The sequence below is a fragment of the Vombatus ursinus genome, unplaced genomic scaffold, assembly GCF_900497805.2.
Source record: "Vombatus ursinus unplaced genomic scaffold, bare-nosed wombat genome assembly UNPS02006874.1, whole genome shotgun sequence".
Lineage (NCBI taxonomy): Eukaryota > Metazoa > Chordata > Mammalia > Diprotodontia > Vombatidae > Vombatus > Vombatus ursinus.
Genome location: NW_020946652.1, coordinates 2,408,049 through 2,426,590, shown reverse-complemented (window position 1 = coordinate 2,426,590; position 18,542 = coordinate 2,408,049). Strand labels below are relative to the sequence as shown.

Below are 18,542 nucleotides of genomic sequence, written 5' to 3'. Positions count from 1 at the left end.
ATTGGGGCCCGATGCCTTACGCAGACCCCATGTCTCCTTAGCCTTCTGTGTGAAATGGAACCCATTCTTTATGCCTGAATTTCCATGGGAATAATTAATCCTCTGTGGATAAGATCCTGAGAGGGTCAGGAAGTTCAAGAAGTTGTTTTTGTTTTGTTTTAAATTGTGAGTATAAATGGGGATCTTGCTGCTATCAAGCAGACTGGTATGGGAACGGACCAAAGGACGATGTTTGGGAACTGTTAACAAGGTGACAAACCCGTCTTGGTTAGCTGTCACCACTGGTACCCAGAAGGCCCTGCCTAGCTGACTAGCCCAGAGTTTTGGAGACCAACTCATGGGAGAAATGAGTCTGTGAGTGCTCAGCCAAGCACATTCATCCTTGGCTATGTATCTGACTAAGCAAACTAAAACTCCACCTCGTCCCTCTAGGATTATTGTTGGGAGAGCCTCAGACAGTTTGCTTTCAGGGCCTTTACTTTGTGACCTCAGCACCTTACACGCGTCACAGGTACTTCATAAATGTTTGTTGAGTTAAAGTCATTTGGCCTTGATAAAAATGGAAAAGATTACCTCAGGCTCTTCAGGAAACGCCCTGGCAGAGTGATGCCCTCTCCATCTGTCGGCCAGCGAGACAACACAGTCTGCTTACGCTTTCCAAGAAGAACGAGGGCTATCATACCAACGGCGCTCGGTGTCTTTGCCTACATGCAGCCTGGATTGTGGTGTGGCAAAGTGGGTTAGCGGTAAGTGCATCACGGTGCACCGCAGGCAGGGGGTGGGATGAAGGAGAACCACAATTGAAAGACTTTGAAAACTCCCTGAGGCTGCTGCTGGCAGCTGCATTCTGGATCTTGGTGGAGGTTAGCCTGTGGATCGATCTGCCATTCTCAACGTGGCTGTATCCAGTTAGCATATCTGCAGGATCCCATGGGCATACTATTCAGCCTCTGGAAACAATATCTGACCTTAAAATAGTTCCTGGGGATGTTTCCAGTCCTTTGTAATAACAAACTGGGTAAAATAGTATTTTTTTTTTCAGAGAGAAAGCAGCTGAGGTGGCTTAATGCTAGAAAGTGAACTCTCCTGGTGGTAGGATCTCGGTGGTGTGGATATGCCCCACATCTACATACTACATCCAAGGACATATGCATAATAAGACTTCTCAAGGTGGACTGGTCAATGTTGATTAGCCATAGAATCTGCTTAAACTAACAACTCGGTTAGGTAAAAGGGACAAGAAGGAGAGAAGGGGATAGATAGAGTGGAGAAGGATTTTAGCGGATTAACACAAGGTCAGCATTTGTTGCTGTTGTTATTTTTATCTAACACCTTTCCCCAGTCATCAAAATTCAGAAAATCTTCGGTCTTCATGACCTGAGATGGGGCACAGGGTAAGCCCTTCTGATGTGGACTCTGAGGAGCTCTAGAAATGGAGCCAGAGGACAAGGTTCAAATCCTGGGTCTTTGGGCAACCTCTCGCAAGACATTCAACCTCTTCAGGACTCACTTTATTCATCTGTGAAATGAGAGGTTAGACCAGATGGCCTCAGAGACCATTTCAAGCTCAAAACTTTCATGAAATGGCTGATTTGCAGGTTTTCAGAAACTTAATGATGATATCCTCGTCACATTTCCAGTTGGGAAGGAACGTCCCTGTTCCAGGTAGGTCATCATCACTTACCTAGGAGATCACTGGCTCTAGGACAGCGCCCCCTTCTGAGGCTCTCGGCGGATTATCCAAAGGGTGTGTGTGGGAGAGCTAATGGTCATGTTCTAATTTTGTATCAGATCTTTCATTATTAGAAATGTAAATTATTTTTGGCCAAAGTATTTCAGGTTAAACAATAATATTTCCCTTTCCTCTAAAAAAGTTAGGATTAGGTGCTATTTTCTTAGTTATGCAGATTTTTAAAGAAAAAAAAAATCTCTGATTTGTTTAAGATCCGAGGTTGTGCCTGAGAAACCTACCCAGGAGCCCTCAATCTCTGGCATGTCTTCTCGCCCAGCCTCCCACCCCAGACCTCTGTTGGACAAACAACCATGAGATTTACCACTGAGAGCTGATGGTCAAACTGATTAAGGGAAAAAGAAAAGTGTAGCTGAAAGTCTCGCCATACTGCATCAAGAAAATGAGTACAAAGAGGAAATAAAAGGGCATTTAGAATGAAGAAGATGTAGTTGGAGCTAAGTCTTGAAGGAAGCCAGGAAGGCTAGGAGGCAGGGATGAGGTGGGAGTCAAGTCAACAAACATTTATTAAGCATCTAGGCATGGGTGGGGGGAGTGTTTTGTGAGAGGCACAGCAAACAAGGCCACTGTCGCTGGATTGCATGGTACACCATGGAGGGGGATGAAGTATAAGAAGCCTGCAAGGTAGGAAGGGCCAGGTTACGAATGGCTTAGAAGGCTAAACATGGCATTTTGTATTTGATCCTGGAGGTAACAGGTAGTCACTGGAGTTTTTTATTTAAGGGAGGGGGATGGTAATATTTATGCTTTAGTATCCTCAAACAGTTGAGTTTGAAGAAACATTTCTTAATAACCTATTATATGCAAGCTTCCTCATCTGTTAAATGAGCTGGAGAAGAAAATGGCAAACCACTCCAGTATCTTTGCCAAGAAAACTCCAAATGGGGTCACAAAGAGGCAGACACTACTGAAAAAATGACTGAACAACAAATTATGTGTGAAGCATTGAGCTAGGCCCTTTGCAAGGACCCAGGACCCAAACACAACAGTCTTTGATTTCATGGAACTTATATTCAGGCACAGAAACAGAAGAGATCTAGCTATCAAGTGATTCAGTACTAAAACAAGGAGGAAAGCTATTGGGGGGGGTGGAACACAGCACTTTCAGCTTTGGCCTTCTCTCCCAAAGAATAATCCACTTCCAACTAATCACCAGAAGTGAATGGTCCACACCAGGTTAAATCTGCTGTTGGCCAGAGCAACCCTAAGAGTGGCAGCTCATATCACCCTAGGTCACCTTGGGACCCCTAAGAGGCTGAATCAATCATGGCACTGCTCCAGAAGCTCAGGTCATCACAGGAAGTACCCAGAAGGCCTCCTGGCATCTTTGGCCCTGGTATGCCCAGCCTGAAGATTTGAACTGTCAGATGAGCTGAATGATGGAGCTGTTCTCATGGCTGTGACTAGATCGGGAAGGGACATAACTGCCTATGTCCAACCCTGGGAACTGAGACAGAGATGGACAAACACTCCATGCTGAAAGCCGAGAGGGAAAACTCTCATCTCAGGTGTCTTCTTGTCTCTGTCCTTTCAGAGGTGGGTGAGGACATTGTCTTCTCTGTTGTCGCCATTACATGATTCTTTATACCTAAGAGCTGAGTGCCTGGAATGGAGGGATTAAAGTGACTGGATTGAGAGAAGAGAGGTAGGAATCTGGGCATCTGGCTAAGAGAACAAAGGTGTTGAGCAAGAGAAAAGAAGTGATTTGGGGAAGGTCTGGAAGACTTGGAGACCAAAACTGCTCAGAAAAATAAAGTGGAATTCTACTAGAAAATCCAGTAACCTCAACCAAACATGCCCAGTGACCCGATGAACCATTACTGAGCATATTTCCCATGAGGACAAAGACAGAGGAAAAGGCCCAGACACACTTAGTAAACTGAGTCTTGGGAGGTTGAGACTTGCCCAAGGTCCCCACAGTCGCTTAGCCAGGACTTGGTCCTGAGGTCTTTGGATTCCCCCAAAGCCTTCAGCTTTTGCCACTTGTTCCTCCCCTATATTAAGGTAGCTTTGGAAACCCTTCCAACATCCAACCTGCATTATCCAGTGGGTGGTGTGATCATGGGGTTATAGAATTGGAGTCAGAGAGGAACAAGGAGGTCGGCTTTCCACATGCAATCCTTTTTATTTATATTTATTTTTAATAATTTATTTATTTTTAGTTTTCAACATTTACTTCCATAAGATTTTGAGCTTTGAATTTTCTCCTTCACCTTCTCCTCCCTTCTCCCCAAGATCCTTTTTTTAAAAACAGAAAAACTACAATGACTTGCCCAAGCCCATGGAGGTTATAAGTTGTCAGTCAGGATTTGAACCCAGGTCATTGAGGTTCATAAGATCAGAACCCAGAAGTTTACATCTCTGAGACCATAATGAACCTCAGGTCCCTGGGGGGATGGCAGGGAGCCCCTCATTCCCACAGACGGTACAAAGTGGCATTTGCCTGAAGTTTAACCTGCCACATTCATAATTAACTGGTTTCCCGCCTGGGAAAGAAGGTGGGAAAGGGAAGATGAAGAGAAAGTCAGGGGACAGGGTCACTTTGATGCCCCTTCTATCTACCTGTAGACTTCAGCACTCCTTGCAATGGTGGCCTCAACTCCTTAGGACTAGTACAGACTTCTGACCCAAGTCCAGCCTCATGCACTTTATTACCTGAAATGTTCTGGGAGAAGCCGGCTCTTTGGCTTCCCAAGGCTGACTCCCCTTTGTTTTTTTGGTGAATGGCTATCAAATCCACAAGGAAAGAGCATGGGGAGAGAAGTCAGCAACATGAGCCAACAATTATTACAAATTTCTCCTCCAGGAACTCTCTATTGCAACCAAATTTCTCTGCTCTGTGTTCGCTGCATGTAGCATTCCATCTCTCATCTCTGACTTCGCAGAAGCTATTTCCGATGCCTGACATCCACCCCCTCTGCCTTCCCACCTGTTAGAATCTCTAGCTTTCTGCAAGACTTGATTCCAATGCCCCCTCCTACGAGAGACCTTTCTTGACACCTCCGTCCCCCTGTTGTAAGACCACTTCCCATATACTACGGAAAAAATTGTGTGTGTATCATATATTTTATTTACTTACCTGGTACTTGTTTCTTCTCCAGTGAAATGTAGGCTCCTTTAAGGCAGGGATAGTTTTATTTTTGTCTTTTAATCCCCAGCATCCAGCACAGTGCCTGACACAGTGTTCCAGCACTAAATACATTATTGCAGTTTAATTGAGTGAATGAATGGGTGCCACCTATTGCCACATGTGTCTTTTCTTCTCACGCCATATTAGAGGCCCTTGGATTCCCTGGGAGTGTTAAAATAATGACCTTTTTCTTTGCTTAAAAAATCAGAACAGTTAGACATTGAGTGAAATCCATTTTCCATCCCCCATCACTTCCCTCAACACCCGCCTGCCATGCACCCCTGCCTAAGTATGATATTTTATCTGACGACATGATGAGGTGATGATTTGACTGAATCTTAATTGGTGCCATTAAGAAACAATTCATTTGCTTCCATGAAGGGTTTTCAGGCCCTTAGCCCTTGGTAGCACAGCACCAATATGCTTTGCAGCTCCCACCTGGAAAAGCCATCCCCAAAACAGTGCCACAGACCAAGTCTGGATTGCTCAAATCATTTCTGTTAGGGCTGTCAGAAATCCTAGTGGGAATGTTTTACACAGGAAGTAAGTTAGCTCTTGGGGATTAACAGATTTTGTTCTTCTGTTTCTCTGCCCCTCATTTCCTATCTTGTGTTGCACTATCCCACATGGCAGCCGTAGGGATCAAATTGTCTTCCCACAAATAAACCCACCCTTGAACGGCTGACAGCAGAGGCTTGGCATTCCAGGCATGGGCTTCTCTTGTGGCTCAAGGCAGTATTTTTCCTTCAATAAAAACAACTTTGCCTCTTGAAGCTCAGTGAAATCAGTGGTTTGTTTAGATTAAAAGATGGTCTTTGCACTGGATGATGAGTTAGTCTTCATCCAAGTGCTCTGTTGAAGGGCAATTATCCTGAAAATGACATACTTTTCAACCAGACACCATAATTTTTTAAAGAGCTCTTGACAGGGTGATACTTACTTAACCATTACTCCCTGCCAAAGCCCTGATCCTATCAATTTCTTTGAGAACCAGGCAAGATCACACTTCTAAACCCTGATGGATTCAAGATCTCATTGGTGAAGGCAGTCTGTTGACGAGTGGAGATGGCAAACCATCCATGCCTTTCCATGTCCTCCCATCTAACCTCCAGAGGTGATTTGCCTAACACATTGGAGGACTTACTCAAGGCCTCTTAACATCACACAGGGACCAAGGTGAACAGGCAGCCCAATTATTATCTCTCATTCTCACCCAGAAGTGATCCACCTTCTTTGATCGTCTGTGTAATGTCTTTTATTCTACTTCTCACGAGCAAGATTTTGTTAAAAATGCCCCTCAGCCCCCATACCTCAAAGTGCTTCTCTCTGCAGACCCAGGAGGCCTGGTTTTTATTTGTGTTTGTATATCCCCTTTTGTTTACATTCTTTTAGTCATTGTTTATGTCTTTTTTCTCTGAAGTAGGGACTGTTTCATTCTCTGCGTTTGTGTTCTCAGCACCTAGCACAGTACCTGACACGTAGTAGGTGCTTAATAAGTGATTGTTAATTCCTTGACTGAATTCTTCATATCCATTTTTGTTGTTGTTATTGTTTTGTTTTGTTTTTTTTTTTTTTGCTGTGCACTAGGATTTCATTTCTTTGGTGTGTGCCACAGTTTGTCCAGCAGTCCCCCAGATTAGTGGCATCCACTTTGCTTCTGGGCTCTTTCTGCTCTCACATAGAAAGCTGTGACTAATATCATGGTGCCCTTCTTGGGGGTGTTTCTCTGCTTGGCGTCCTTGGGGATAGTTCTTTCCTGACACAGTCCAGAGCTGCTCGTATCAGTGATGGTTTTCTGTCAGTAAGCTCTGATATGCTTCTAAAGCAGATTGTGCAGTGCCGGGGATGACTGCCTATGTTCTACACCATTTGTGGTCACCCCTCTACTCAAATCTCCCCCTTTAGAGTGTAAGCTTCTTGAGGACAGAGGATATTTCCCATTTGTCTTTGTATCCTTCGTGCTCACCACCACTCCTGGCATACAAGAGGTGCTCAATGAAGGATTCCTTGATCCATCCGCCTAACAAGTGCACTTCCCAAACTGATCATAGCTTCTTTTTTCCATCACGCTCCTTCCAGGCACGACTCATGGAGGGAATGTCTTTTGATGGACAGCTACTAGTTGGCCTTCTTATTCAGCTGCTGTTGAGCTGAAATAAATGTTGGGAGACCTTCCTCATTAATCTGCCTGACCCTGCTTAAGCAAGACAGAGTTTACATTTCCAGGCAAGAGCGGCATACTTCTGCCTTAAAGGCACATGTCCACAAGCTTTCAATTTATGTATTTATTGACAAGCCCTGATCTGAGTGGGTTTCCTAAACATGGAATGGAAACCTAATGAAGCCTTAAGGAGCACTGTGACAGGAAGTCTGTATGTCCAGCTGATCAATGGACATCTGACCAACTGTCAACTCTCAATGGTGGCAGGCTATTCCAGAAAACATTCACAAAGAATTCTTTGTCCTTCTTACACTTTTCAAGGGTCAGTTAGATGGAGCAGTGAATAGAGCTCTGGGCCTAAAGTTAGGAAGATCTGAGTTCAAATCTGGCCTCAGACATTACTAGCTGTGTGACCCTGGGCAAGTCACTTAACCTTGTTTGCCTCAGTTTTCTCATTTGTAAAACGAGCTGGAGAAGGTAATGGTGAACCACTGCAGTATCTTTGCCAAGAAAATCCCGAATGTGATCACAAAGAATCAGACACAACTGAAATGACTGGATAACAGTAACACATTCAGTGCATGGGATTTTTAGCTTCCCCCCACGATTTATATAACTGAGTTAGAAACCCATTCTAGAAAGCAACGTGCCAATGGAAGAAACCCACTCGGTCTCCCAATCCAGTGCTCTCTCTCAGTCTTTTTGGTGACTGCTTCCTCCCATACATGCCCTTGTGGTTCCTGCTTGCCTGGTTGATAGAGGAATATTGCATACATAGATTTAAGGGATTTTGGGAACCCCCTAGGATGGTCAGATGTTGAGTCAAACCTTACCTAGGGCTCAGTTAAGCTACTCCGCAGCTGATTCCCAGAGGGTATATGGAATCTAATTCTAGGGCTATAATGGACTGTCACTGTAGAGTTTGACAGGGGTGGAATAGATGGGGGCTACAAAGGCTTGGCTGGGGAGGGGACTGTCTTTTAGTTGGCTGGTGGTTCCAGTGAAGTCATGGCAGGGGAGCGATTAACTGATTGGTCATTGGGGCGATCTAGCCTCCATCTCTGTGCTGTTAATGAAAACCAGACAGATGCTGAATGTGGTGGGTGGTTAACCCAACAGGCTGTGGGTTATCGGACCAGGCCACACATTAAAGATGACTCAGCTCCCCAAAACACGTTTTCACTTCATGAGGTCAATCCTTGCCTTGTCACAGAAGCCAACATACATGCTCATTCCCTTTCCTGCTGGAGGCTTTCTCCAGCTTGTTCAGAAGGTAGAAATCTCTGGCAGCCCTGATCAGAATTGCTACTACAAACAGGATTTAGAAAGTGCTAGGGGGTGTCTTCTGACTAGAAATCCTTCAACCTGCCTGTCACAGTATCTGAAATACTTGTTGCGAATTCATTGTTCTGGATGAATCCCGTACGAAAAGGCAAATACTTCTAGTAAGGACCATCTCAGGTCATCACCAGGTCTTAAAGCCTTGGCAGGGATTGGTTGATATCTAACTGCCCTTCTGCCCTAGGGACACAAGGTGGGTATCAGAAGGAAGGAGGGGATGGAAGGGAATGCGGGAGAACCAGGGACAAGTTTGGCCCAGCTTCACAGCCTTGCCCATATCTACTATGAAAAAAAAAAGGTTAATTCACCTGCAGAATTTAATCCAATTTGATTCAACAACCATTTAAGTCCCTACTATGTGTAAGGCACTATGTGGGGAAATGATAATTAAAAATAGAAATGAGCCCTTGCCCTCCAGAAGCTTACTTTCTTTGTAGTAGACATTGAAGGTGCACAGAGAAAGAAACTGGATGGATTTTTACAAATTAATATCAAGGCAATGTAAAAAGGTCCGTGCATTGAGTTGTATACAATTGGAATTACTTGGTGAAAAATTAAATGATTCATTTTTTTTGAGAAAAAATCCCATAGGGACTGAAGCAACCAAGAGCCCCCTTTAAAAATAATTTTATCGGTATTTTTTTGTATTTATATCATGTTCATTTCTCAGAACATCATTTCCCCTCCATCTCTTAGAAATCAATCCACTAAAATAAAGAATCATTTTTAAAAGGTGGGTCTGTTGGGGGTGGGGTGAACAGCCTATAAAACTAACCAGTATAGCAGAAGAACCTGTCACTGCATTCTGGCTTCCACACCTGCAGTCCCCCATCTCTGCCAACCAGAGGGTCATAGACACAGAGCTAGGAGGGGCCTGAGATGCCGCTGAGTCCATCCTCCTCACTTTACAAATAAGGGAACTGAGACCAGGGGAGGGGAAGTGACTTGTATGTTAAGGGTGGTGGTAGAGGTACCTCCTCGTAGCTCTTCTTTGGGGATGACCGTGGGCATTATCATTCCCCGAAAGCCATTGTTGACTTAATTGACCTTCTGGTTCTACTTACTGTTCTTTGCATCATCTCCTATAAATCATCCCATGCTTCTCCGTGCTCTTCATATCATTCACCACAATTCGTCCAGCCATTCCCCAATCCATGGCACTGACTCTGATTTTAGTTCTCTGCTACTATGAAAAGGGCTGCTAGAAACATTTTAAAGTATATGGGTCCTTTATTTTTTCATTGACCTGCTTGGAACGTAAGCGTCGTCATCAGATCCCTTGGAAATGACTTAAAATATTAAAAAGTAATCATCTGTTTCAAGATACACTGTAACTGTGGTCTTTAAGAAGCGATACTTACCTTACCAGTAGTGAGGAAATGCTAAAGGATAAAGAGGTCCTTTGTTTCCAAAACAGTAGCTAGAAGTCTATGAGAGGTAGTCTAATGGCCACCATCGTCCACCCCGATGACTGAGGGACCTAAGGTCAGCCTTTCCTTCTTGGAAGAGACCTGTGGGACATCTTGTGTGTGAATGAGGAGTTCTTATCCTGATGTTCTATCCAAATCAGTTCTAAAAATTTAATACAAATCTCTTTGGTCAAATTAAAAAAAACATTATGAACCCATGACCCACCCATCCACATGCACTTTAATCAGAAGCATGTGTGGTTTGACATTTATGAATGTCAGTATAAAAGATAGCATGATCTGCTGGCTGTTCAGTGGGAATCCATTTCTTGGCTGATGCCTTGCTAGGACCAAGACAGAGCCGAAGGATTTGGTCCAATGAAGCCTGCCTATTTTTTTAGCTACTACTTTAAGGATACACTCTCAAAATTATAAAACCTTTTTAAAAAATTAAGTATTTTCTAATTGGACTTCTAAAATGTCAGACTCCAAGCTTCTGATAAGGCACTTCACAAATTACCAGCTTTCCCTCCCCCTCCTCATTAGGGTAGGCTTTGCTTTTCATCTAATGGGAACTTTTCTCTCAAAGCTCGAGTTCTTGGGCTCTATTCCTTCATAAAGCCTGCCAGGCTAAGTTGGTCAGAAGGCAGTGGCTTCCCATTGGTATACCGTAATCAGCTGGAAGCATCAGATTGTGATTTGGAGAAAAGTCTCAGGGCAAGAAGCCACTTGTGGGCAGACAGTAAACCACCAGACACTGGAGGGGAGTGCAGGGACAGCGGCGGCCAATGAAATGGCTTTCACAGGCACATTCTCCCAATCCAAGTTTTTCCCAGAGGAAAGCAATCAAAGAGCCCTTTTGAAGCAACTGTTACATGCCAGATGTTGTGCTAGTCAGTCAGGATAGAAATACAAAGATGAGACAGTCCTCCCCCTCCAGGAGCCTGCGTTCTCCTGGGGAAGGGGAGAGAGACGCAACAATACCACCTGCTCACTTGTAGGATGCACACAAAAAAAAGTAGAGTGATTGGCAGAGCACAGATGGAGGGTATAAGACCGGGGAATTAAGTAATGTCCTAGAAAGTGACATTTTCGCTGAGCCTTGAAGGAAGGTAAACAATCTGAGAGGCAGAGGTCAGCTGGAAAAGCATTTCAGGCTTGTGATTTGCACCTGAGATGCGCCATAGAATCTTGTGCGTCTGTGTGTGTGTGTGTGTGTGTGTGTGTGTGTGTGTGTGTGTGTGTGTCGGGGGAGGGGGGGACGTTGTGTCTGCCAGTTATTCTTTGGGAGATATTTCTCTTTAGAAATTTTATTATTGTCTATGTTTTGTGAACAACACTTTCTCTAATGCACTTCTGGGGAAATGGAAAGGGAGAGGAGGGGGATAAGTCTTTATGCATCTGTGATCTCATCAATTTGGAAATTCCCTTTAACAGTGTAGATCACGACCCATCTGTGCCTCTTACCCACAGTCCCTGTGCGTTCGTAGTAAAGGGTCTAGACCATCTAGCACATTCAATGTGCTAAGAACCTTCCTTGAGTACTCTCAATAGTGTGAGTTCAGTGCCTGGCTCATAATCAGGTAAATTCATTCCCCACACTCATTCTCCGTCTCTGTGTATGTGTGTCTCTGTCTCTGTCTCTCTGTCTCTGTCTCTCTCCCTGTCTCTGTTTCTCTGCCTTTCTCTCTCTCTCCCCTTCAAACTCTGTGTCAACATCATAGCCATCATCATTTATCCCCATAGAGGGCATGCTGTTGATCTATACTTTTTCACTCTTCTCATTCAGCCAGCCCATCTTTCTTTATAGCCCTCCTTCGCAATCACTCATTGGCAATGTAAAATACTATAAGCACTTTCTGTTAACCACATTGGCGGAATAAGATGAACTCAAAGATACATTTGGGCCTTGGCATGGACGTGCTGCTTCTCAGTGCCCAGCACCTTTACGAGTCACATGTTTCTCAAGTTTCCCATGGGGCATATGAGGGAATCCTCAGTTTCTTTATCATTAAACGTAGGAAGTTTGGAGTATACGTCCTCAGAAGTCTCTTGTGGTCCTAAAATTCTGATTCACTGACCCACACTTTTGTGTAAATGTTCATTACTTTGGAATTGGCAAGGAGCTTGCTGAAACAAGATTACTATGGGCTGGATTGGAAGAACCCCACGAGATTGTCTGGTGTTGGCCAGTACAAGATGATTTTCCATGCTTGCTTTTGTCCAGTTAAGGAGTTCAGGTGACAACATTAACCCTTTCTTTGGAAAGCTCATTCCAGAGTCTAGTGACCCTCCTTTCAAAGGTTCTTTTTAATATCCTATTTAATTTTTTCTTTGGTTTTACTAAATAATGCTAAGAAGCAGGGCACAGATGATGAATGGGGCGCTCTTTAGGCACATTTCTGGAGAATTAGATAAGTGCTGGAGAAATCTGAGTTTAAAATAACAAAGCAATCCTTAGCTCAAGAGTGCAGAGCTGTCTGAAAGTTTCTGTGGTCACTCGCAGAAAAATACAATTCCACAAACATAAGCTGTAAGGATTTTAACCTAGGGTCGCATTCAGCATTTGCCATTATATAAACTGCTGCCCAGGAGATCTGCCCACCCCTGCTCTGCCCCCTCCCCCAAATCAGAGCTGGTCTAAACTGAGCTGGTGCTAAGAAATTCTACTAAGGGGAAGGGGCAGACTTCCTTCAGAGCTACCCCCATGTTTCACTGAATTCAGAACAAAAGAGTAGGAGGAGACAAAAACCCTCAACTTTTCCATCACTTAAAAATGAGATGCTAGCCCCTGGTGGAGAACATAATGCTTCCAAATGGAAGGCCCCCACCTCCATCACTAGTCTCCTTGGCTCCCTGGCTTCCTTCATTGCTTAGCTTAGGAGCCACCTCCCACACTAAGACTTTATTGATCCCCACCACCTCTCAGGGCTTCCCTAACCCTCAGAAATGTCTTTTCCTTGGCTTAGTATATGCAATTTACATGCATGCCATATCTTCTAGTACCATGTAACTCCCTGGGGTCAGAGATGGATTCCGTTTTAAAAAATTGTATCACCAAAATCTGACAGAGTTTTTGAGGGAAGGGGGGTTTAGGATTTGTGATTTCATAGATGTGGGAAATTTGAGGAGGAGGGAAACGCCCTCAACTAGTGTAGACAAGCAATTATTCTTCAATTGATCACCCAAGAGAACTCTGGGGGCCACTGTGGAGGGAAGTGATGGGTCTTCCAGCCGGGATGTGTGAAAAGGAGGACTCCGGGCTCCATGACTTGGGGGCTGAATTTCCTAAGTGATCATTGGGTGGAACTGAATTCAGTTGGCCTGATGGGATCAGGAACAAGTAGCACAAGACGTGGTGGTGGATAAAGAGGCAAAATTAATTTCTTTTTACAGTCGAGGGGGTAGTGACATCTATGAAAGAGAGAAGTCTATGAAGTCTACAAGTCTACCAAAAGGTGGAAATAAGGGTTCTCATGCAGGATGTTGAATGACCTTCTATGGCACAGCTATAACCTGGGATGCGTAAATTTTTAAAAATAATATTCTGATAATTGTATTTCAATATAATTGGTTTCCTTTGAAAGGCATGATGCACTTGAGAACATTTCTCTGAGAAGGAGCAAATGCTTCCCTAGCCTGCCAAAGGGTCCATGACACCAAAAAGCTTAAGAACGCTTGTTCTTGGCTATCAAAAAAAAAAACAAAACCTAGTGTCAGAGGATGTCAGTTCGAATCTCGGATCTGTGTGACCTTAGACCAGTCATTCCCCCTTCTGGGCCTCATTTCCTTCTATAAAATGGACCTCTGAGGTTTCTCCCACATTAGTGGCTCCTACACATTTTGTAGGCACTGTGGGGGAGCACATAGTTGTAGCTTGTCTTCCGCTTTATACTCAAAATATTTGAAATATATAGATCTATGTGGTTCTTTGGGAAAATATGGGGCCTGTTGACTCAATAATCTTGGGGTTTTGAGTTCTAAATTGTTGTTTTTCATTCGTATCTGACTCTTCATGACCCCATTTGGGGTTTTCTTAGCACAGAGACTGGAGTGTTTTGCCATTTCCTTTTCCAGCTCATTTGACAGATAAAGAAACTGAGGCAAATAGGGCTAAGTGACTTACCCAGGGTCACACAGCTAGTAAGAGTCTGAGGCCATATATGAACTCAGGTCTTCTTGATTCTAGGCCAGTGTTCTATCCACTGAACCACCTAGCTGTCCTATTTGAATTACAAGCCCTAGATTTAAATACAGGTTCAGCCACGGAATACTTGTCTGACCTCAGGAGAATCCCTTTGTCTGTGTCTCAGTTTCTTCATCTGTAAAATGGAGGTGGTTGGACTAGATGACCCCATAAGTTCCTTTCAGTTTGAAATCTATGCTTTTTATTTTTTCCTGACCTGAGGAGCAGCGACAGCTGAGAGTGTGAGGGCAGAGAAGGAGACTCTGTCGCTCCCCATCCCTTTCCGTTCCTGCCACCGTAGGAAACGCTGTTCACCGACGGCGCTGGGCTGTTTACTGAGGGTGCCACCAAACTTTTGAACCAGGTTTAAAAGAAATGGCTAAAACAGGAAACCCTCTGAGTCATTCGCAGGCAGCCCAGGTGAGAGTACAGAACCCTGGAGACAGTGTCAGGAGACCCGGGTCAAGTCGTGATTCAGCTGCTCACCAAGCACACAAGCCCAAGCAAGGCGCTTTCTCTCTGTGTCTCCTCGTCTCTGTCTGTCTCTGTCTCCCCACCTTCTTTCTCTCTCTGCCTCTCTTGCCTCTCTCCCACCCGCCCCACTTTGGCCTCAGTTTCCTTTTTCTCTAAAATGAAGCTATAGTAGACGATGCTGTCAGAGGTCATCCCCACTGAGACACGTGATCCGATTCTCAGAGAAGGGTCAGCCCTGTGGCAGGACCAACACTTGAGCCTCAGGGAGACCACACAGGGACACAGGGACAAGATGAAGGGAGTGGAGCTGGGACTGGACCCCAATGACCATTGTTTGGAGCTCCTGAAATCTGGTGTGTGCTGAAGGAGAGCCAGGCAAGAAAGGACTCCCTGGCTGCCTTTGGTGTGGGATTCTGTTAGCATTCATTTCACTTTCAGTGAAATGAATGTGATGCCCCATCTCTCCAGGCTTTTCCGGAAAGACACCGTAGTTAGAGATGAAACGTCCCAAGACCTGGTGACGAAATGCCCTCCCAGGGGAGGAGGGCGGTTCTACTCCACACTGTACTTCATCACCTGGGGTGAGGAAGACCTGAGTTCAAATCTGACCTCAGACACTTACTAGCTGTTTGACCCTGGACAAGTCGCTTCACCCTGTTTGCCTCAGTTTCCTCACCAGTAAAACGTACTAGAGCAGGAATGGCAAAGCACTCTAGTATCTTTGCCAAGAAAACCCCAAAGTCCCAAAAAGTGTAACAACAACAAAAATCTAGGGGCCGCTAGGTGGCACAGTAGATAGAGCACCAGCCCTGGAGTCAGTAGGACCTGAGTTTAAATCCGACCTCAGACACTTGACACTTACTAGCTGTGTGACCCTGGGTAAGTCACTTAACCTCATTGCTTAGCAAAAACAACAACAACCAAAAAAAAATCTGCTTTGGAGATATTAACTGGTAACTATTTTCTTTTGTTTGTAGGGTTTCTGTGTATAGTGCCAGCTCTCATGGCCACAGCTGAAACCTATTTCTTAGCAAGTGTGGAACAGAGCTGCCCGCTACTAAAAGCATGTGTGTGTGTGTGCATTTAATGAGCATGTTCTCTGAGCTCTTTCCTGACACTCTGGTATAGAGAATTATTTCAAACATGAACATAAGAGTAAAGAACTCCTGGGGAAAGCGTGACCAGTTTAACAGGCCTGGCAGCTGATTTGGGTTTCCTGAGGGAGTTCACAGCCTAAAGAACCAGCCTGTGGAGAAGGAATTTCCTCGACCTCACCACAAGCCCCAGAATTTACTTTTATCAAGGTTTGAGGAGAAGTGACCATCTGCTTGAAGACTTGGGCATTGAAAAATAAAGTTGTTCAAGGAATTCCAAAGTAGGAATCCTGTCCCATGGCAGTTCAGTGGCCCATTTGGAGAGCTAGGCAGCTTTTCCCCTGGAGCTGAGGGTGGCTAAGAGGAGCAGAATGACATCTATCTGGCATCCAAATGCAGAGCGCCCAGTGGATGTGAGCAGGCTTTCCAGGTCCTTGTGTGTGCTTGTTGTCTGGCTAAACCAGGGTCCTAGGCCCCTTTGGCAGTTCAGAGAAGCCTATAAACTCCTTCTCAGACTAATGAATTTAGATGCAGAAGATAAAATGTATAGGAGTTCAAAAGAAACCAATTATATTTGTTGCCATTTTTTTAATTTCATAGGACACCCCCCCCAAGTTAATAACTCCTAGGCTAGACATTTTTTGTTAAGTATTTGAGTGTTTGTGTGTGACCATGACAAAGTTCACTCTTTTAAATATTTACTTGTTGCTGTGCCAACCCATGCCACCAATCTACAGGCCCTCATCAGGTCCTGTCCTTGTTATTCCAAGGTGCCTACTGGAGGGTTTTTCTCCTTTCCCCAACTTACTGTGCTATGCTCATGAATTCCACTGCTTTCCAGGTCTCTAGACCACATTCCTTGAGAATGTGAAGGCCCACTTAGCTACGCGTCATATGCTGCTCTGCTCAAGAGATGCCCGTGGCATCTGAGCCACGACATGGTGAAGACTGGAGCTCATCCCTTTGTACCCTGAGATTCCTCCTTCTGAACTTCTCTGTGACTGCTGGGGGCACTCCCATCCTCCTAGTCACCCAGCCTGGAAACCTCAGTGCCTCTTTACTCAACCCCAGATCAAATTCTGCTGCCCAATCTCCCCATTTCTCCCTTCCTCTGTGTGACTAGCTGTTCATCCACAGGCACGTCACTTAAACTCTGTCTGCCTCAGTTTCCTCAACTATAAGCAAGAATAATATGATATAAATAACAATACAATAGTAATATTATGCAATATACAATATGTAATAGTAACATAATTAAGAAAAGTAGCATCTGCCTCGCAGGGTTGTTGTGAAGATCACATGAAATCCTGTCTGTAAAAAGGGCTTCGCACAATGCCCTGCACACAGTAGGCACTTTGTGAGTGCTCATTTCCTTCTCTGCCATGCCCTGTGTGCCCTGGTTTCCATTCATACAGGGGTAGGATGCCATCGCCTCTCACCTGGTCTAGTGCAAAGCCTTCTACCTCATCTCCCCATGTAAATCTCTCCCCACTCCAATCCATCCGCCACTTGGCTGCCAAAGTGATTTCCCCAAACTGGGCACCTGACTCCGTCTTTCCTCTAGTCCCTACACTCCAGAACCTCCCATTTGTAGCTGCCAAAGGCTTGTCCCATTTGTAGCTGCCAAAGGCTTGTCCCAAGATGACCTTCCATTGCCTCTACATATATTTTCTATTTCTATTTCTTTACTTGTTGTCATGCCCGTTTGAATAGGAGCTCCCTATGCCTGCTTTTTCTAAGTCCTGTCACCACTATCACCACTCCTCTGGCATTTGTGCCCTTCTCTCCACTCATGTGGCCACCAGCCGAGTCTCACCTCTTGTAATTTATATCTTCCTACTAGGCTCAGCTCAGGTTTCAGCTGCTCTGTGAAGCCTTTCTCAGTATATTCCCTGTTTCTGTTACTATCTCTCTCCTTAAATTAACTTTTTGATATGTGCTGCTCAGCCTACCTTGTACCCCACAGTAGAACGTAAGCTCATTGAGGTCCAAAAGAGAAAGACATTATCATCAGGAAAGGATCAGAGAAGGTTTCCTGGAAGGGATGGCCTTTCAACTGGACTTTAAAGGGTTCAGAGGAATCAGGTGAGGCAACCATTGGAATGGTTAGCCAAGTTGATTGCCCTGAGCTTACAGATAGGGATGTAATACACAATGGGATTCCTAAGTACATTTTTTTAAAGAATGGGCCATTATTTCATTTTTACCCTATAAAGTTCAAAACCAAGAACATTTGACCTGTGTTATTTGTTGTATGTCCTCCATTTTTGAAGAAGGACCAATGACATCAGGGGTAATGGCTTCACTCTTGCATGAATTGGATTTAAGTGAGGCAAAGTTATGCAGAAGTCTCTCCAAGTTCAGGATCCTCCATTTCAATCCTCATACACATGCTTTGGGCACCTGGAGGTTGGTCCCACTCCTGTTTTCAGGATAAAAGGTAAAGGAAAAGGCCCCAAAGTTGTCTTCTAGTTGGAGAAGCCCTTGCAGCACCAGGCAGTGATTAAGGGAAGAGTATGAAGCATATGAATTCTGTTTCCCAGAAACACAGACAGACTTGAAAAAGACAGGTCAAGAGAAGGAAACTTAGGATCAAGTTCCTTTATCCAGGTTTCTAGATCCCAGAATGGAAAGATGTTCTTACGGCTGCTCTTGTTTGAATTATCCCTCTGAATTCTGACCCTTGCAAATGCTGACTCAGCTCGTTTGAAGGGTTTGCTCTGGGCTGCTCAGCCCCTTGCTACAAGTTTCAGGACACTTGATTTCAAATATTGATCTACTTTCCATTCATGCTTTCTTCTAGACAAATCAGATGGAAAAAGCTGCCGAAGCTGCCTATACTTTCCTAATGGCCAACCCTGAACACATGGCAGTGCCTTCTCATGATGAGAATACTGAAACAGTGACAGGAGCCAAGCTGGTCGATCGAGAAGCCCAACTCCATCTGGTGAGTGGAAGGGGAGAGAGAGAGAGAGAGAGAGAGAGAGAGAGAGAGAG

The 18,542-nt window shown here is 44.6% G+C and overlaps 1 protein-coding gene across 1 annotated transcript in view; it reads left to right on the top strand.

Annotated features, from left to right (window-relative positions):
• P3H2 (prolyl 3-hydroxylase 2) overlaps positions 1-18,542 on the top strand; it is a 154,083-nt gene that overhangs the window by 101,017 nt on the left and 34,524 nt on the right. The window contains exon 2 of the mRNA XM_027848768.1: positions 18,349-18,492. Coding sequence (XP_027704569.1) covers positions 18,349-18,492 — 144 coding nt within the window. The remainder of the gene's footprint in view (positions 1-18,348; positions 18,493-18,542) is intronic.